This window comes from Eleginops maclovinus, chromosome 22 (assembly GCF_036324505.1).
Source record: "Eleginops maclovinus isolate JMC-PN-2008 ecotype Puerto Natales chromosome 22, JC_Emac_rtc_rv5, whole genome shotgun sequence".
Classification (NCBI taxonomy): Eukaryota; Metazoa; Chordata; class Actinopteri; order Perciformes; family Eleginopidae; genus Eleginops; species Eleginops maclovinus.
This window is the reverse complement of record NC_086370.1, coordinates 3,594,361-3,615,968: the sequence shown is the minus strand read 5'-3', so window position 1 is coordinate 3,615,968 and position 21,608 is coordinate 3,594,361. Positions and strand designations below refer to the sequence as shown.

General features: G+C 39.7%; 1 protein-coding gene across 2 annotated transcripts in view; it reads right to left on the bottom strand.

The window, feature by feature from the left end:
- The window catches only part of LOC134858611 (inositol polyphosphate-5-phosphatase A), a 162,642-nt gene that overhangs the window by 121,311 nt on the left and 19,723 nt on the right, over nucleotides 1-21,608 (bottom strand). For both annotated transcript variants that reach the window (XM_063874588.1, XM_063874589.1), the window contains exon 2: nucleotides 3,134-3,175. In XM_063874588.1, coding sequence (XP_063730658.1) covers nucleotides 3,134-3,175 — 42 coding nt within the window. The remainder of the gene's footprint in view (nucleotides 1-3,133; nucleotides 3,176-21,608) is intronic.

Sequence of the window (21,608 nt, the reverse complement as noted above, 5' to 3'; positions counted from 1 at the left end):
TAAGTGTCACGCAAACTTCTCAAGTTAGGGAAAAAATGATATCACTTTTTCAGTTCATGAAGATCATTCTCACCTCTAGGTTATTTAATGTGAATTGTAAGGGTACTACTACGACTCCAAGGGAAAATATCGGCATACCTTTGCTCCACATGGAGGGCAGAACTTGCCCTCTACTGTGAAGTTGTTCCCTGCTTTACATACAAATCAAAGGATCAATTCCAGTCTTTTTTTTCTTCTCTTGGATTTATTCACATTTTGCATTGTACTTTGTTTTGGGACAGGAAGTGCCTTAATTGGAGATGCAGAGGTGAAAGGGCAGATAGAGGGGATGACATTGACTGACTTGCTCAACGTGTTTGGGAATCAAACCGGCAAACTTGGGAGTAGATACCGCATATGGATAAAACCCTTTTAAAGTAACACCATAATGCCTGCATGGCTTTTATCCTTTTACTTCATATCAACAAATTCCACTCTAAACTTTTCTTGGTCACATGCAAGATACTTTTCACAATTAAGCTGCAACTGGAAACTAATGCAAGATAAACCACTTCCTCGTTTTGAGTGTGTGAGTGAAAAAGTGTTTTCTTAACAACACATTACCATTTTAGCGCTGACTTTCTTCTCACTTGCAGTGGTGTACAAGTAACTTAGTGAATTATTCAAGTACAATGTATTAAGTGCTGTACATAAGTACTATTTTGAGGGACTCCACAACAATTCAGAGGTGAATGGTGTACTTTTACTCCACTTCATTTATTTAATACCTTTAGTTACTTTACAGATCTGGATTAATGATGGTAAATATAATCAGCCCTTAAATCAGACTTTAGTTCACCTGGAGTAAATTCAGCAGCTACCCTGCAGTATACAGAGCCATTCAAACTAGCTGCACCTTTACCAGCTCTGAGAACACTTTAATGATCAATCATTATAAAACATATCAGAGATATTATTCTGAAATGGACCAATCAAACAATGACTACTTTTACTGTCGCTACTTTAAGTACATTTAGATGAGAGTACTTTTATACTGAGTAACATTTTGAATGCAGGACTTTCCACCTCCGCTCACTAACAGTGTTATATCTAAGTGTAGTTGCATGTAGCACCTGGACTAAGTTGTAAGATTATACTCGTCTTCGACCTGTTTCGCTCTCTAGCCGAGACATAAAGACTACATCACCAGACATTCATGGCTCTAATGCCCTTTGGTTGGCAACTCTACAATCAATGCAGGCCTGGCGTCAAGGGTGGGGCCAGGCCCGCCCATCCAGGATTTGGGCCTGCCCAGGAGAAATCAGCGTTGTTACAGGCACATGCAGCGATAGTACATTTCATTTCTAATGTTTTTAGCGCACATGTAACCCAATTGACAAAGGGATAACAACACAAAAGTTCCAAGCCAATCGTTACACAGAGTTTGCATCACAAATGTGCGTTAGCCAATCAGAATGCTGATCCTGCAGCACCAGAAGCGGGCTTTACTGCACCCGCTCTTCAGAAGCAGGGCGACGGTGATGGGAGTGACCTGCTGCTGAACAGCAGAGAGGAAAGTCATGAGGCCATGAATGTTTAAGAAGAACGTGGCAGGCCCAAATATATTGAAATGTAAGCTGCTGTGAAGCAAAGAGACGTAGTGTGTGTGAATGTGAGATGGTTCTAACAGCGTGTCAGCATAAACACAGGTCAATATCTGACTGTATTGCTACTTGTGCGTGAGAGTCTACTGCTCAGCCCTGAGAGACACCGCCAGAGGAGGAAAGAGCAGAGCGCTCTTTGCATGCAGACAGGAGGTCGGAGGGCTTAAAAAGCATAACAATAGAGGGGTTTAAAAAAAAAAAAAAGGCACACATACTGTTCGTTACCTGCAGATGGGGGGGGTGCAATATAAAAATGTATTTTTTTTACATTGGGCCCGTCCTTGTAAATCAAATGCCCACCCACAGATGTATGTCTGCCGCCGGGTCGGAATCAATGACACACAAATCAACCAAAGCAAGTTTGAATGACTCTGTATACTGCAGGTTAGCTGCTGAATTTACTCCAGCTGAACTAAAGTCTGATTTAAGGGCTGATTATATTTACCATCATTCATCCAAATCTGTAAAGTAACTAAAGGGATTAAATAAATGTACTAGAGTAAAAGTACACCTCTTACCTCTGAATTGTAGTGCAGTAGAAGTACAAAGTAGCACAAAATGGAAATACTCAAGTAAAGTACATCTCAAAATTCTACTTAAGTACAGTACTTGAGAAAATGTACTTAGTTATTTTACACCACAGTCATGTGATATAAAAATAAGCCATCTGGAAGTGGCAAAAAGGATGGTTAACAGCTAAAGTGTAATCTGTGTTACTCTATCTCTATCTGTCTGTCTCTTTCAGACAGCAGTTGAGTGTTGTAGCAGCATCACTTCCCTTACCCCAGTGGAAAGAGTTGTGGTTAGTCAGGGGTTCCTATGTAGATCAAACATAGATATGAAACATGACTGAGCTCTAGCTTTTGCTTTTATGAAAGAAAATAAAAATGCAATACGTGGAGTGAACATGAGTCTCCAATCATTGCTTTTAAAGACAGAGTTATAAAAAGATGTAAGTAAACATACATTTTGATGACGGGGACATGGAAGCTTTTGCTCAAAACACTGCAGAAATATATTATCTCTGCAGGAAAGACAGCTATGAGAGACGGATGCATTGTCTTGACTTCATTTACAGATCTCCAACTGAAGATCATGTGGACTAGCCTCAGGATTTGTGGTCACAGTCTCATGAAAAACACTCTAGAAACAAGTGGCAGGCCGGGGCCAATACTACATCCACTGCGAACAAAATATAGCAAATTAAATAAGGAAATGAGTAGGTCACAACTCTAACAACATTCTGTGCAATGGTAGACATTGGAGTGTGGTTAAAGTACATAAAGGAGTGTACTTTAGGAACACAGTATGTTACTGTAAAGGAAAACAACTGGAGATTTCCGTTGCAGCACCAGTAAACTGGCCATGTGGAATATCATGAGACCAGAAGGTAAGGGGCCAGTAAATCAGTTGAAAAGGCTCCAAGCAGTAATATGCAACTTGCTGGACTAACACTATTACATATGTTAGCTGGAAACTGTATCACGTACCTGGTAAAACTCCCTCAGCCATGTTTTCTGTAGATTCTCAGGCTGGAAAGAGAAAGAAGGAACAGATTTTAGTGACATTGTTTAGAATATTTTCTTGCAACATCATAGACATTTAACAGACACATTTTCTCTGAAAAAACATGTAGGGTTTCTTTTAAAGGGGCCCTATTGAGTTGTGTTGTGGGTGTTTTCCTTCTAGTGCAGTGTGTTCTATAGGTTTTTGAGCATGTAAATGGTCTACAAACATCCTTACCAGGACTCATCCAGCACCAGTCACTTTCTATTCTCCGCTGCTACTGAAAATGTACTTTGCACAAAGTATTTTCTGCACTAAAGAACTACCTGCACTACCGTCAAACTGTGTTGATTGTGTCGAACATATGTATATATTACTTACTTAGTTTTTGTCTGTATACCCCTTTTTACCCCCCTTTTTTTCTCTTATCTTTTTATGTTATATGTTCTTGTTTGTATTCGCACTGTGGGACTGCCAGAAACGGTATTTCAATTTTCTGTAAGTGTAACACATGTGGAAACTTTGACAATAAAGTGGACTTTTGACTTTTTGACTTACATTCCCTCCAGAGGGAAAGGGAGTATCTCTCCAACACACTCTATGTACAACTGCCACTGTAACGTCAACCAAGCAGGTTATATAATCACATGAATGCATGACTGGCCTTGGCGGAGTTCTGCTAGTCGAGAGCCATTCCAGTTTTCTATGCCTATTGACGGAGCTACTGCGATACTACAGCATCTTTTTCTCAGGTTCAAGAATAATATTCTACAAGGCATTGTCACGCCTCTTTCCATGTTTCTTTCTCTCACGTGCTTCTGCTCTGCCGGTATCTGTCATCCCCTCTCTTTCTCTCTCCTACACTTTAAAAAGCTTTTCCCAGACCTGGTCTCAATTTGGTTTGAGCACTGGAAACAGAGACAGGGCCCCTGGGCAGTCTACCATTTAAGGAGAGATCTCCCTATGTCGATGGCTAGGTCTGATGAACAGCACTGCCGAATGTGTGTTTGTGTGTGAGTGTGTGTGATGGAGAGTTGTTCCTAAGAAAAATAGTCTATATTAAGAATACACAAAGGATCTGTCGGCTCTGTTGGTATCTGTAACAAAGCCCTAAAATGTTACAGAGTATCCTTGAATGGCATCAAGGCACACCTCATCGCCTCAAAACTCTATCCAAAAACATTCTGTTCATTTGACTGTGAAATTGGCATAAAGGTAGGGTATTAAAATGAGATGTAGAGAAGTGTAATGACCCTGGTCGCGCTTGAGAGTCATTATAATCACATCTAGATAAAAAAGATTTGAAGCATAACTCGGACTATATACCTACAGTACGTGACAAATACCAGGCTGCATGAGTGTCCTTGCTTTACATGGATATGTTTAAAAATGTCTCACTGTAGTTAAAAGAATGAAAAATCAGTCATTATATCAACAGATAAACAGTCGATATCTCATTATTTGATGTGATAACCGACCCAAAACCTTGGGACAAACACACTCAGTACACTTTACTAAAACTGCATTCATTTTTGTATTCATTTTTTGAGGAGGAAGCATTATCCTCAAGACTGAGTAAATCAGAAAACCCTCTGAACTAGGGCTGGGCATATCACAGCATTTCTCTAATTTATAATGGTATCATGGTATATCATGGCATTTATTTATCAATGATTGCAAACGTATTTACATTTATATTTTACATAGGCAGTCCCTTGAACAAATGCTTCATCAATTGACGCTTGACTCAACTTTACTTTAGACATGTCACCAGTGTTATGTTGAAGCAGATCGTATTTTCATACATTCTTCGTACTCCAATTGTTTTCTGTTGATGTGGTGGAGTAAATTACTTGTGATATCTCCTCGGGGAACAATGTTAGTAGGACAACATTTGCAATAAAAGCTTGTTTGTTCCACGTCAGGTTTTTAATCCCAAAAAACTCCAAACAACAGACACTCCACAGCACAAGTGTTCTTGTGTCATATGCATCTCCATCTCCAGACTCATTTTCTTCAGTGTCCTTCATTACATTCAGCTCCACGTATTAAGCTGCTGCTACTACTCTTGGCATTGTACCCCAGCATGCATTTCAGCACTGCCGAGTGCCCTTTGCCACTTTTTCAACAGTATTGCGGTATGAAAAATTCATACCATGCGTCCACAGTATTCGGTACGAAACGGTATACCGCCCAGCACTCCTCTGAACCATGGTCAGCAAAAACTGGAGTTCTGGTGCTAGGCGACCACTGCAAATCCAGCAAACTGTTGCATGTTTTGTATTTAAACCAAGATGCACGTTAACAAGACTACCAGACTCAGAGACAGTTTTATACCACAGGCTATAAGACTGCTGAACTCCTGAGCTGTGTGAATGTCTGCTCACATCTTTTTATAGTACACACATACATATATATATATATATTATACACATCTGCCATACATATCTGTTTATAGTACACATATCTATATATTATACATATCTGCCATATACATCTGTTATACGTAATATATGCATCTGTCCATACCTCCTCATTCAACAGTGTAAAGTATTTAAATACTTTCAATGTATTCCACATATGTATATATTTCACATCCTCAAATCTTTATTGTTGTTATTGTAAATATTCTTCTCTCTTTTTGCACTATTTTATTTATCTTATTTGCACCATGTATGTTGAGTTGTTGGAGGAGCATGGGATATAAGATTTTCATTGCCAACATATACGTTGTATCTGCTGTGCATATGACCAATAAAACCTTGAAACCTTGAAACCTTGAAACCTTGAAACATTGAAACAAAAAGTTGTGCTGTTTATATTTAGTGCAATCACTGCTTAATAGGCCAAAAAATAAGGGGAAATGCTCAGCTCGGAAGAGATTCACAAACCAGGCTGACTTCAGGTCAAGCTGTGTATTTACTGGTTTGTGTCTCTGAAGGACTGATCATAAAACAAAGACAAATGTAGGTAATTAGGAAAGCAACTAAAGGCTTTAGGTTAGAATCTTTTCATATCTCACTTTATGATTTATCTGGTGCCTTTCACGCCAGCTGACCAAAACTCAAACAGACTTTGTTGGATGTGCACGTGAAGAAATAATAACTGAAGAAATAATGTTGAGATATTTCCATTTAAATTTGTAATTATGAAACACCAAACGAGGCAACACAAGTGTTTCTGAGTTGATGGCTATGTGATGCAAGCCCTTACATTTCCAGTATCATAAACGGTGTGTTCGTGGCAACGTTCCTGGCTATTCCCGAAATTGTTTGGATCTCTGGGAAGTGAGATCCAAAAACCTTCCCAGGAAACAGTGCTTCACGCCACAGGTGTTGCCAAAGAGTACATAACAGTTTACATTGTTATTTTAACTGTATTCCCCCTATTCATGCATCATCACGGTAGGAATGATGTCAGAAATAGAGCTTCTGAACTCTCCAAAGAGATACAACACATTCATTAATGCCTTTAGCAAAAACCTTGATATTTCCAGGGGCACCTACATGTGTGAAGTCAGTGTAGTGTGTGTGTGTGTGTGTGTGTGTGTGTGTGTGTGTGTGTGTGTGTGTGTGTGTGTGTGTGTGTGTGTGTGTGTGTGTGTGTGTGTGTGTGTGTGTGTGTGTGTGTGTGTGTGTGTGCCTCAGCCAGATCAGACAGAGCACAGGGCTATATAAGGACATAAGCACTGGACCTTGTCATTAGTCACATGGATGGAGAACGAAAAAAGAGGGCGAGACAGAGACAAGCAGCAGAGTATCACAAAGGTTCAAACCCAAGAGTTGGACCCACCTGACCATCATACTGTTGTAAATACTCAAAAACACTTGAAGCTTTACATTTACATTGGCTTGCAGTTGTTCTGTTGGGTGTGTGCATGTTGTGGTTGTAGTTCATCATGTAGTGTGTGGTTGGGCAACAAAACCACATTTAGAGAACTCACATAGTTTCTTATGTTGCTTTGAAAACTACTATCACCTTTCACTTCAAAAGACATAAAAACATCATCAAACTGTAAATAGTGTCTTGTGTTTATATTTAATTTAATATGCTATTTGTTGCACACTCAATGTAAATATTATCCTACTTTTAAATGATGTTAGCTGTAAGTTGGCCCTAAATAGTGTATATTTGAAAATGATCTTCATATATATATCTTTCACTGTCAATATTTTACTTTTTAGTTAGGTTTTATATTATTTATGTTGAGATCTTTATAGTTTGTTAATTTTCTACTCTATTTCATTTGTGCAGTATGTGCAATGCCTTGTTTACATGCTGCTGTGGCAAATAAAAAATTGGGGTCACTTAAGGTCAATCTTATCTGATTTAACATATACAGCTCTGGAACAAATTAAGAGACCACTACAGCATTATCAGTTTCTCTGGTTTTACTATTTATAGATATGTCTTTGAGTTGAATGCATTTTTTTGTATTGTATATTCTATAAACTACTGACAACATTTCTCAATTCTGAAATTCAACAGACACTGGAATGGCTGCAATACATTTAGAGATTGAGATTTAAGAAACATGTGGAGTGGTCTCTTCATTTTTTCCGGAGCTGTATTTCTGTGCCTTGACTTTAGATCCTTATCCACAGAAGTGCGTGAGCCTCGTACCAGAACTATCCCGTGAAACAATAAAAACCTTGAAGAATCAGGCAGATATTTTTAGCTCTTTCCATTGGCTGTTTCTCCCAAGACTACTGTAAGCACTTCTCCCAATTTGTCCTGTGTTCTACACCCACGGGTGCAAGGATGACGAATTTAATCTCTGAAAAATCGCCTTCCAAGTGCACAAGTGAAGGAACAAAGCAGACGCAGACTTGACAGAGGAGTTACCGTGGAAGTGAGGCGGTAAAACAATAATGTTGACAGTTTTACAAACAAGTTTTAAAGTGTTTCATCTGGGGAATACATGTCCTGGACTGAGTGCCCAGATTTAGTTTGACCCATCTCTGATGTGATGGTTCTGGAAACACATGTTGACCCTAGGAGGCTCAATGGAGGATCAGCACTCCCTCGGAGGACGGGGCCCCTGAGAGAAAGTCTAATAGGGGACATAAAGGGAGGGCGAACAGAGTCTATATCTGTAGCCGTAGCACTTTGCCACCTGGGCTCAGCTTATCAAAAGTTAATTTGCAATTAATTAGAAAGTGAGGCCACTCTGACAGAAAGGTAAAAATAAACCCTCCCCAGCCTCTCCTTCACACACACACCTCCTCTTCCTCCTTTGGCACTTTCACTCACTCAGTTCTCTCCACCTCCTCTCTTTTCCGTTCCCATGCCTCTGCTTCATCAGGCAATGGCCTACTTTCAGACAGCGTGGTGAACTAAGAGACTCTGCTTGGGTCTTTATTAGAAATGTATTTAAAATAAATGGAATCATAACAAACATGCCCAGAAGTGAAAGTCCACTTCTTGGAAATACTGGACAATTTTACTTCACCATTATGAAAGAGTTTCTCATTTGTTTTAAACACAACCTTGCTTACTTTTTATCACATGCATTGCATTTGCACAATAGTGGTCAACACAGAATAGAAATTAAACTTTCAATATGACAATATACTGTATATCTCTTCCTGTTTGCTCTGACCATAAAACTAAAGAAGCTTTCAAGCTCTTCTTTTGACTAGGACAGCAACACAGCCCTGCCTTTGGGCTCCCAGTGGCGGACTGTCTTGTGACAAGATGCCGATTGCAAATGCCCAATCTTTGAATTTAACAAATACAATGCAAAGCACTGTCGCCGGGCATGCTCTCCAAAATGTGTTGTTGTCACACTGAGGCAAAGTGAAATTGAACAATGTAAATGATCTTGGAATGATATTTAAATCAAATATAAACATTTTTCGAGGTCAGACATTTCAGTTGAAGGATTCAAATTGGAAAAGGTTTTCAGTTCCACTAAAAGTGTCAAGCAATCATGGTCATTTTCCTTTTACGTGGCTTATACAGCATATTACATTTAAACTGAGCATTGTAATCAACATGATATAATTGCTGTGAAGCTTTTTTTACTTTCTACAGAAAAAATATTCCGCTTGAAAATGGGGTTTTGCCTTACTACTGAAGTGGACAACAAAAGCAAAAGAAAGCAAAAGTATCTGTATGACTGAACACAGCTAGACGTATGTGACACATTATTATTGTGTGAGTGCTGTTCAAGCAAAAGTACTCAAACCTTAACCCCTAAATTGTCAGAATGTCTTGGGTACTCAAACTATTTGTGGTGACCAATCTCTAGCTTTAATTTTGGCTTGGGACAATAACACAGAAATAGTGTAAAATAACATGAGGCTCGAAAAGTTAAGCAGAGGCCACAACCTTCAGGATGTCACAGAGCATCAGAGGTCATGACCTGAAGTGCACATACTGTTCTTCTCTCTATAGCATTCAGCCAGTCATTCTTTGGCAGGCCGTTTAAACTGAGGCTCGTAAAGAAATTACGTCCAGGCCTGTCCTGTGAAAGACCCCTGTGGGGAAATGCTGGGAACACATGGCCTGCACGTGAGCTTCCCTACTCCTCAAACTCCCGTAATCCTGACACTGTTTCCTTAAGGCTACAAACTCAACACAAATATTTTTATTGCTGTAAGTCGTGCTGATCTCAAGGTCTGTCCATCGTTCCTTCTCATTATTTTGCTTCATTCTTCTTAACAATTGTGATATTCTTCCAATTCCCAGCAAGGTTGCACCACTGTCGATTTCTCGGAACAAGCTGGCATGGGGTAAGACAAATAGCCTACGTCTTAAAAAAAGAAAACTTCGCTCTGCAGCGCACTACCTCTATAATTGAAAAGCAGAGAGTGGAGATGAGGAGTCTCAAAAAAGAAACGGTTGCTTGGTAACACCTGGAACTAATAGCACACACACAGACTTTACCACAGATCTTTTTTTAAAACACGTATTTATGGTATGACGAACCGAGAAACGCTACAGTTTGAGGCTTTAATAGGTCTTTTCTTTGACATCTGACACACTGAATTAGAATTTTCTGCACACAGGTTCCATTAATGCACAAGATGGGTTATTTTACCTGGACACTGGTTTGAATGATTCAAAGTATTTGTGAATGAAAGCGGTGGAAATGATGTGTCAATATTCATAACACTAAACAAAGCATGTTGTGTTTGATCTATTGAAAATGTTATTGAATATCTCTGTTGATCTAAAAATACCTATTAAAGCTGCTTTAAAGTTTTAAATATGTGTGGCTCAGAGGAAACCAAACTCATGTTGGCAGTTCCATCACGCTCTGTCCATTCAGCTTAGTGTTGTTGTTTGTTTGAAGCAGTCCCTCTCCCCTCCTACATTCAAATGACCTTGTGACTTTGTCAGAATGGGCTTTCAGGTAACCGGAAAAATAATCACATTTTTAAACACATCTTCCACAATTCAAATGAGAGTATACAAACGATGTGCTCTATAAGTAGAATACATTTTTTCACCCTTTCTTCACCACCTCATTTGCCATGACGAAGGCTTGGAATCCCTTTACTGCTTCTATAATGTCCCAAGTTAATGTGAATATAGTCTTTATTTCTTATTAACAGGATATTGCTTCCTTAAATAGAAGGCAAAATCATATTCAACCAAACGCTGCTAGATCCGAGAAAAAAATGTAGATACAAAATGTAAAGACCTCTTTTTAAAAGGAAATTCTTCTTTGAATAATTTGTATTTATCTGCTTAGTTCATTAAACAGATGCACTTTGTTCAGAATATAAATATATATATTTGTTTAATATATTCAACAGAAGTCTTCTAACTTCAGAGCTGTTTCACTTGGGCCCGGCTTCGTTAGAGTTGGTGTTTCATTTTGACACTTTCAGAAAGGAGGTTATTGACTTTCAGGGGGCAGACTAAAAATACACCGCCTCGATGGAGGCCATTGACTGAAGGAGATGATCTGAGGAAGGAGAGCAGCTGGAGAATCAGCAGGGGGGCTGCCGGATGATTGGCTGGCCCCGCGTCTTTCAACAGGTTGCCACCCGATGTCACTTTCCCTAACGACTCCTCCACATTCGCTCGGGGGAGGCCGGTGACGCGAGAGTGTGTCCCCTTAGTGTTTCATGCAACTCCACATGAAAGAGGCTCATTATGGAATTAATTAGAGCAAACCCACTCTGAGAAAACACTGAATTAGACAGAGGCTGGCTCCTGGGACATATCCTCCTCCCTATAGAAGACGGCAGGTTACGGTATGGAGGTGCGGAGGAGGGTTAATGCTTCATTATGCTTTTAATAAAATTGCCTTTGGGATCATCAAATAAAGCCCTGTGGCCCAATCAAACGACTCTTAATCCCCCCAAAGAAATAAAAGGGTAGATAAGAAAAATGTAATTCAAGCAGGTATTTTTGTTGATTATAGTATAAAGGATATCATAAAGGTTGCTAATACACACGACTACTATGCTGTTCCTCCTTTAGCAGCAAGCTAAATCCAAGAGTGACCACTGAAACAGTTTTATCTCATGATTGGTTTTTAACTAGGTAGTCTTTGCTTGCTCTCTCGCACTTGTGAGTTCTTCAGGGTATTAACCAGCTTTTTTTTTCCCACAATGAATGCTGAACAAGTTCCAAGACCCCCTCTACCCTGAGCAGACACAAGCGGGTATCGAGAATGCATAACGGAATGCATGCATGAGGCTTTCTATGTCAGAAAACCCGGTAACACTTTACTTGAATGGATGTTCATAAGATTGACATAAGATTGTCATAACCATGACATGACACCTGTATTAAACATTAATGAATACTTATGACAGTTGTCAGGTTTTGTTGTCTTGCTTTATGTCAAGTTGTCATAACAAGGACATCTCAAACAATGTCACCTTTGCATCAAAAGTGACCTAACGTACCGAATGGCACTTAACGACAACTGTCATAAGTATTCATTAACGTTTAAGACAGGTCTCATGTCATGGTTATGACAATGTTATGTCAGTCTTATGAACACCCATTCAAGTAAAGTGTTACCGAAAACCCCATCATCATATTAAAGAACAACAGAGGACGGTTTCAGAGTTTAAGGATGTGCCGAGAAGTAATACTACGACAGCCAGGTGAAGCCAGAATTTCTACTGTCAGGTATAAAAGAAAATAGACATTAATGACAGAGTTATAACGTGTTTAACATCCTAACATAACAACTATGAAAATGGTGATAGAAGGAGTGATTTTTATAAAATACTTGCAATTTCATGTGGTACAAAAACGTATTGAGAATCTTCACCAGTATTGGTATTGAAGCCTACACCTCTTGAGAGTGTAAGTTCAAAGAGTGGATTCTGTTAATAGAAGGAGTATAAACTAAGCATAAACAGAATGGTAGCTGCAGGGTCAATTCTGTAGTGGAGCAATGAAAAAAAGAAAACCAGTTTTTCAAAGAAATGTATGTACACCCACCCCTTTGAGTATGAATCAACCCCCATCAGCTGGGATTTGTGTAGATTAAGAGTCACCCGAAAACAGGAAACTACAGCACTCAGAGACAACCACAGCCTTTTCCTCACTGCATGAGACTGCAGCTGCATGAAATTACAACACCGATCCGAAGCTCACATACAGTATCTTCCCGTCATAGGTAACACTGCAGCACAGTACAGACGCAAACATGGACATTTATAACGATTGAAAATGCCTTTCACCTTGAGAGTCAGTATTGACAAGCATTGTTTGATTCACACCAGGCTGAAAGGGAGCCCGGCAACAGACAGATCTGCCACTATCTGAAGAGTGTGAGCTCTCCCACTCACACCTCTGCCATGTGTTACTCAACACAGACTGCAGTCTCCCAATCATGATACAGAGCTACTTTCCTGCACTCAAATAGAGTGGTGCAGTAATGAGTCCCAAAACCAGAAATGACTTAGCATTTTAGCACTTCCCGGATCCCTCATCTCCGTGTTAATGGTTTTTTGAGTGAGGTTTTGCCAGAAATAGGGTCTGTGGTTGATACTAGCTTAATAGATGTTCATGTTTTGTTCTCAAAAACATGAAAACACTGTGTTTTTACCACTAGGAAAAAGTTCTCACTCCTCCCATCGACTCAAAAGTGACAGATTTTAGTAAAACGCTTTTTGCAGCTTGTAGAAAGTTTAACAAATATATAACATCCATGTTTTAAAAAATAAAAAGGAAATATTCATAAATAACTTTGTATTTATTTTAAGGTGTTTTGACATCTAGTTAACAGAGGTCTTCAACAATGATGATCTATAAGGAAAATGCTTTTGGGCTACTGGGGAATTTTGGATGAAATAGTGGAAGTAGCTACCGCACAAACTCCCAAATAGAGGAGTGCTGGAATGATTGCTAAACCAGAGTTTGAGTTACCGCTTCAGGTTTTGAATGAGTTTTAGGTTAGCTTTCTGAAAAATGTAGGGCGGTTGTTGTGCAGTGGGATAGGGCGTCGATCTTCAGATCAGGGTAGAGCAGATTCGACACTTCACCCCAAACTGCTTCTGTGGAGATTGTCCACAGTACGGAGTGTATGTAAGTCGCTTTGGATAAAAGTGTCTAATAAGGTAAAAGTAATGTTAACATAAGCTTATGAGATAAAAGAACCCGATTGATGGACGTCAGAAGCATTTATGCGTCTTAAAATTGTCTGTTTGTAAGTATCTCAATGAGACTACGTAACCCTCATCACACCAAACACAAGCCCACCTTTAGCTTGACATTGGTGACATGAAGTCATGCGACCGTCATGTAGTCTGTTTATAGCATTTCCATTTTCTTCTGCCAATTGCATTTACACTTCGCCCTAAGCGAAAAATCTAAATCCAAAGGGAAAATCCCAATGCTTTTGTCTAGTTTTGCTCTCCTTGGGATGCTGACTTCCAGTTCAGCCTACAAAAAGGAGGACGGGACCTCTTGTTCTGCTGCATTTCTTTTTATGTTTACTTTTCTTTTTAATGTCTATGTAATGACAAAAGCAGAAACTCTCAGTCCAGCTCAGACACTCCAGGACCACATTGGTGGACTTACAGAAAGTGACCAACTGTGATAAATTGAAGTTTGTATTGAATCGTACAATGCAATGCAACGTAAACCCTTGTAAAACACATGTAGGCCCTCTGCAATAGGTTATTGTTATAGTTTTTCCACAAATATTTCAACGCAAGGCAATCTCGATGTGTCTCCGTATATAAAAGATGCGTGACAGAATAACAGGGAAACACTCCAAACCACTGAGAGGAAGGGAGTGTCTGTTTCAAATGCAACCCAGACACACTATTTATGACTCAGAAATCATTTGTAGTAAAAAGCTGTCCACACTGATGAGCTGCTGTGTCTACTTTTGATCCTCCCCAAGTTTGCTCACATTCGATCGCCCCGATTAGAAAACTTGAAGCTGCTTTAAGTATCTCTGCTATTCTATGGCACTACAGGGCATACTGTTCATAGTCAAAATAATTGAACTGATAGAATGGTACTGTTAATCTTTCTCCAATGTCTGTTGCGTCAAAGAAAATAACCCAGAACAATAATTTCCTAACTTTGTATGGGCCTACGGAGGGAGATAACGCATGGAGATAAGGATCTCTTCATATCTGCAACTTTTACGATCCCTGCGGAAAGTGCCCACCCAAGATTAAAGCTGCAATGTACGATTATATTTGTTATCGATTGATTGGTTAGTCTTTAAGTGTCAATCCAATTTCCTTAAGGTCCAAGGTGATGTTATAAATGTATTGTCTAGGCAATACAAATCCAAAGGGATTGACTTGGTTGGTATAATAAAATGAAGATAAGCTATTCTGTTTGAGCTTATTTTGAAGAAAAGGGATTGCTTTCATTACTGTCATTGACCTTCACTAAAGCTCTTATCACTTTTCTTTTAATAGCATTGTCCAGGAGTTGCACTACCATTTGTTGTAAATAATGTATCATGAGAAACTAGATTAATACTGGATGGACGTTTGCTGTCTACATGGCTGTAGTAATATTGCTACTGGTGCCTATTCTGAATTTAGGGCAAAGGTTATGGTGTTGGCTCAACTACTTTCATATCTTTTTATTAACTTGCACAATAACAGACGTCATGATAGCGCAGTGAAAGACACATAACAGCAGTATTATGTATTTGCTAATATTTCTCCAAACTTGCATGTTTCACACAAAATGTTAAAATGAATAATAATGGGTAAAATAAATCCGACCTAGATTTGCTTTTGGACAACTGGGATTCTGGCTACAATAGGTCATATATCAGCTGCACTGAAAGTGAAACTAATGCTACATTCTCCTTAAAAAGACAAAGAAATGTAATGAAGCAGCTCATTAACAGTGACAGAGGTGGTAGTAAAAAACACATCCACGTCTGAATGTGCGCAACTTCTCTTCAATAGACATGAACAAAGGTCAACTTTTACAAGCACCAGACACCTTCCTGAGGAATCAACAATGTTCCACATGGCATTAGTGATTGAGAGATCTCATAAAAGGCTCCACAGCCCTGGTTACTGTCCCTGTGAGGGGAACATCTTACTCACTGGAGCAGAGAAGTGTTATACTTAATTTGAAAATGATTACGAAAAGGTTTTTAAAACTATAACTGATAAAGTGGAAAGCCACTGAGAAAACTGGGGGGATTTCTTGACGTTTTGAGATGATCTTGTGTTTTAGGAGAGATTTAAAAGCCGTGTCAGATGCAGTGCGGAAGGTTAATCCTCGTGTTTACTTTGCTCCTGCTGGGGTAATTCAACAGAAGGAGCAGAGACAGTAGCTAGGCTGCAAAGTAAGTTACTTCCCAACAAAGAGTCTGCCGAATATTTACGAAGCACTGAGTCTTGCGATATATTTCTTTTGATGTCACAATTATCCCTTATATTTCAAAGAACCTTTGGGATTTCCCTGTAAAGTTACATAAGAAATACGAATGTTCTTGAGTGGCTGCAGGTCTCATCTATTTTTCTACTGACTATTCTTTATTTATTTGTCAAGTACACAAACATTTAAACTTGGAGAAGATACTTCAGCAGTTGGTGGTCCTTGTAGAGTTTAGGCGTTCTGGCACAACTTCACACATTTGCATTGTACTTGAAGTGTAAACTCACAAACTTTTTTGTGGATTTAAAATCAGTGTTGATAACGAATGTTGACCATTCAAGGAATAAACGTCTCAGTGGGTGCTATATTGAGCAATACAGCTATTTTCTCCTGCTGCAAGATGTATTCTCCCTGCAGCCAGCGTCATCCTTGGACTCATCAGAGATGTAGTTGGATACAAGCAAGAACAAAACGCAATTTATTATTGGATTCTGTACTTGTTCTTTTTTCATGTATCACAAACCAGCTCTCCAGCCTAAGAAAAGCAGAGGAAAGAGGCTACTTCTGCATAAGCCTTAAAGAGGATATTGCTCATGCAAAATGCATCTCAGTACGTGTAGGCATAGCTTCTACGATCGATATTGCACGCAATGAGGGTTTTTCTGCTTCAATTGAGTGCATTTACCATTAACCAGGATTGGACATCAACATAAAAATAGTTTTCTTTAAGTTTAAAATATGTTATGAGACCTACACATTCAGTGTGTGGCCTCAGGGCATCAGGGTCACCGGTGTGGCCCAACACTCAAGTTTTGATCCTATAGAGTTGGATATTCCCACAGTCCCAAAATCCAGAAGGCTGTGCTACTGGTGGCACAGATCACACGGCATTCTTTTTTGAAGGCTTTTCTCAGAGGATTATGGAAGCTGCAGGGATTAAACTAATATGGATGTTTGTGTTTTGTGGCTCCAACAATTCTAAAACTCCAACTATTCTCTCGTTGCAGGTTCTCCAATGCAAGCATTTGATGCTTTTCTCTTTGTTATATGTGTAAACTGAATCTCTTTTGGGTTTTGGACTGTTGGTCGATCAAATTTAAACATTTCAAGTTGAGCGTGAACCAATTAACCAATTCATAAAGAACATAGACAAATATATTGGCGCAATTTCCCTAACAAGCAGGAGCAATGAATTGTAATTACTACAGCCAATGCTGCTGGAATTACGATTTTAAAACTAAAACAAAGATGTTCTTCCATGTATTTTACACATTTACAATTGCTACTGGCTGAATATGTCAATGGCGTTGCCTGCATGCATGAACAAACTGTGTCCTATACTGACATTTGATTTCAAATTGTCCCTAAAGGACTTTCAAGTGTGAATTACCACATTAACCATATAGCTTCTATGACTGGTTATGGGCAAAGACAGTACTAGTGTCAAACTTGCCTGTTAGAATTACATTTAAAGAACAGTATTACTGCAGAGATGCTCATTAACAACTCTGTGAACCAAAACTCCAAAAGTGAAAGTACTGCCTTAACATCTGGCTCAGTGGGAGAACGGCCGGAGGACATCCTGAGGGAGAAGATCAAACTGGTTGCACTCACACTTTCAAAGGGAGGATTCAATCTGCTAAAAAGAACATACTTAGAAACGTATGCATAATTTAGAAATGGAAGACAGGGAGAAAAAGGCTGTCACAGATTCAACATAAAAAGCTGCTCTACTTTCTCAAGCTTTGAAAGTCATTCAGAAGCCCCCCTTCTCTGGAGGCATCTGCACAGAAGTGTTAGCTGAGGACAGAGCTGGGTTTGGAGTTCGGCTTTTCTGCCTGTGTATTTGTGTTTAAAGGGTTTAAAAGTTGATTTGGAAGTGAGGGAACTGAGTCCTGAATCAGGGAGCATTGTTAATCTCGAGGGTGAAAGATTTAAATGTCAGACGAATAGCAAAACACAGCCTTATAAAAAGCCTCTTCTGATTCTACAAATAAGCTGCTGTTAGGTTATCAGCATGCCATGATATTTACTGTTGCTATTTGCTGAACATGTCAATCATGTGCCCAGTAAGCAAGATCAATAACTCCCTTCTTTAATGTGTGTGGCTCTCGCTGTTCGAACATGTAAACACAATGTCGGCTATTAATTTCAAGACATCCATAATTCAGTGTTAACCTCAGCATGTGTAGCGTGGTTAATAATCCAGTAGGGAAATGTTTGAAGAACTTCCTGTAATCATGATCTTAATCACACAGGATAATTTAGGCTTATTCATGCCAAGTATTATAAAATAATTACGGTTTCAGTATTTTGCAATATGTAATGGCTACACTCCAAAAACATAAGTGGCAGCATTTCACCTCTACTGCCGGGTCCAGCCAATCCAAGAGTAGTCATCAGTTATTAGGAAAAAAATTAAAAAGCCAACTGCTATCTATCCAAGTGCAACAATCAGAAAGAGTTTAGTTTCAAATAATACTGCTATCTTCATGTGTTTTGTCAGCCTACAGTATATTTTATATTAGACCTCTTTGTGTGTCCTGTTTGACTAAACCAAAAATGGCAAAAATCTGAAAACCTGTGCAACCGCAACAACGGAAACTTTGCTAATCCAGTGGGGAGTGGGGGCATGGTCAGACCCTCAGTGCAATACCTTTATTTTTAGTTTTTGGGTTTTTATCTAATACACAAACCATAAGATACGTACACAAACCCCGTACCTTTAACGTGATTTCAGTGCAGCTCTACACTTTTGCCCTCTCATGTCTTGATGTCTTGATGCTAAATTGACTCACTGTGGCCGATTAGGGACAGGACAAACGAGGGCTAGCCACTTAGAATACTTATTTCAGAAGATATCTCTGTAACATCAAGTACAACAAATGTGTTTGACGTGTTTCTTTTTGTGTAGATAATGTTCTTTAATTTGGGGGATAGATGTTTTAGAACAATTCTTACTATACCCTACACATTGTATTTTTAAGATTTCTGGACATAGGGCTAAAAGCAATTAAAACACTCCCTGATAAGTATTAACCATTTTTCAAGTTGACATCACCCAAGTCCTAATCGAACAAGCAGCACTGTGAACAAAAGGAGCTCAGCAGATAAATCCCTGGGGACTAGAACAATCTTTGGTTTATTGGATAAAAGATGTAATCATGCTGTAATCGGTTTCTGTGTGAGAATAAAATGATTACACCTATAATGCAAATCCCTGAAGCGCACTGCAGGGTTGTGTACTTTATTATCTTCTGCCACAAATAACAAGGTTTGCAAATCAACCGTGAATTTCCTTGGTACATGAAGTCATTGTGAACTACTACCAAGCAAGGAAGCGACAGGAAATGGGTAGGAGTCAGAGGAGGAGAGAGAACACAATGTCTGCATTGCAGGCTGCATTTCCTTCAGGTAGCAGCACATACACTTCCACTTCCTGTAACAGAATCGCACTATTCTAATGATACCGTTACTATACTGCTTCCGTCTCTCTTGAGGTCATTGGATCATCTCGGCATCATCAATCTCCCAGCTCTCTCTGTCCACACTGTCCTCTGCCCCCGTGGTGCCTTTTTTTTTTTTTTTGGTCTTTCCCTCTTGCCGTTGTCTGTTCTTATCTCGCACCGCTCTCCTGCACACAGCATCCTGTTTGCACTGGGGCAGGACAAACATTGTCTCTGTGTGACGCTGAAGACATTTCACAGGCTATCACATTTTCAGCATGGGCTCGATATCTCTATAATTGGGTTCTTCCTGCTGTGGGAGTGCTTGGAGAGAGAGTATGGAAAGAAAAGAAAAAAGAGAGGAGAAAAAAGAGTGATCAACAGGGGGAGGGGGCCCACAGATGGGTCTGTTTCCATTTCCACCAGGACCCCATTAAAATGTCTTCAAGAAGCCATGCAAAAAGTCCTTTCTGTCATCGTATACTATGTAGAGCAGAAAGATTAACACGTGGATCCATGTCACATGAAAACAGTTAAAATCCATCATAGTACAGCCCAAAGCGGGAGAAACCAGACTCTCCCCCACTCTTCCATCAGGAACCATGTCCAAAATATGTCCAAATCCAGAATATACAATATATAGACAAAAGTATTGGGACACCTACACATTACACCCAAATGCCAAATTCTTAGGCATTCATTTCAAGTTGCCCCCCCCCCCTTTGCAGCTGTAACAGCTTCCACTCACGAAGGCTTTCTGCAAGATGTTGGAGTGTGTCTGTGGGAATTTGTGCCCATTCATCCAGAAGAGCATTTGTGAGGTCAGACACTGATGTTGGACGAGAGGGCCTGGCTCTCCGTTCTAGTACATCCCAAAGGTGTTCAGTGGGGTTGAGGTCAGGGCTCTGTGCGGGCCAGTCCAGTTCTTGCACACCAAACTTATCCAGCCATGCCTTTATGGACCTTGCTTTGTGCACTGGGGCACAGTCATGCTGGAACAGGAAAGGGCCTTCCCCAAACTGTTTCCACAAAGTTGGAAGCCTAAAATTGTCCAGAAGGACTTGGTAAGATGAAGCATTAAGAATCCCCTTCACTGGAAGTAAGGGGCCAAGGCCAACCCCAGAAAAACAACCCCCATATACCAGGGTGTCCCAATATTTTTGTCTATATAGTGTATCTCCCGAGTAGTCCTCTCTTTTAATGGTTCCCCTTAGCATTGACCTTCACAGAGTGCCAGAAAACGGGACTTCCAAAATAAACAGTGGAGAAAGAGAGCGCTGGGTTTCCACAACTCAGTGCCCAGGCCGGAGCGGGTGAGTCACGCCTCAGAAACACCACAACAGCCTTCAGTGGTCAGAATCTGGACCAGGGAAGACGTGAGACACACGACCAGCTTGTTAAAGACGGCTGACCATCTGCTAAAGTAGCTGATGTGCAAGTGAAGGCATCAGCTGTATCTAGAACCCGTAAGTATGGGTTTGTGTAGAGGAATTTGGACTGCAGATGAATAACAGAGTATTTCCCAAAGACCTTGCCCTATAGCTGACCTCTCTGAGTCCTTCTCTTTCTTACATTTTCTCGTCCTGTGTAAAATATTTTAAAAACATTTCTGTCAAACATAAGAACAGTGCCGTTGTAAGGTCCAGGCAAAAAGGGCATTAAAGATGATCTTTATCACTTCCCTTTTTGAAAAATTAGAGTTTAAAATGTATGACACGCATGAATGATTTCACAATCCAGTTTCACAACTTTCTTATGAACTGGCATCAGAGGGCAGCTGTTGGGAGTGATGAGGCTAAACTCATTTCCAGGGGATATTTCAAGTGTGTCATTTTAGTGTGTCATAGTTGTAGGGTTAGAAAACATTCCATGTAGGCAGTTTGAATGAAAGAAGGGCATTACAATATTCTGATTTTTGGCACACTGTCTGATGTGATAACTCTATTGCTCTATTTTGTATGTGAAAAAACAAATGCTATGTTAACAACAAACGAGAAGCAAATTTTCCCTCAAATACTGTGGAGTTTGATGGGGCATTATTTTGGTTTCTTTTCCCAGTGGTTTCTAATTTACTACAGCGGAACACACCCAAAATAAAAGAAATCCAGTGATCTAATGGCAATAAACAGGACAAACGTTTGCAAAATATGTGTGTTTTCTGAATTGCGTTCGGTTTGATTAAGGCTATGCTAACATAGCTGCTCTATTAACACATAGACAAACGTCA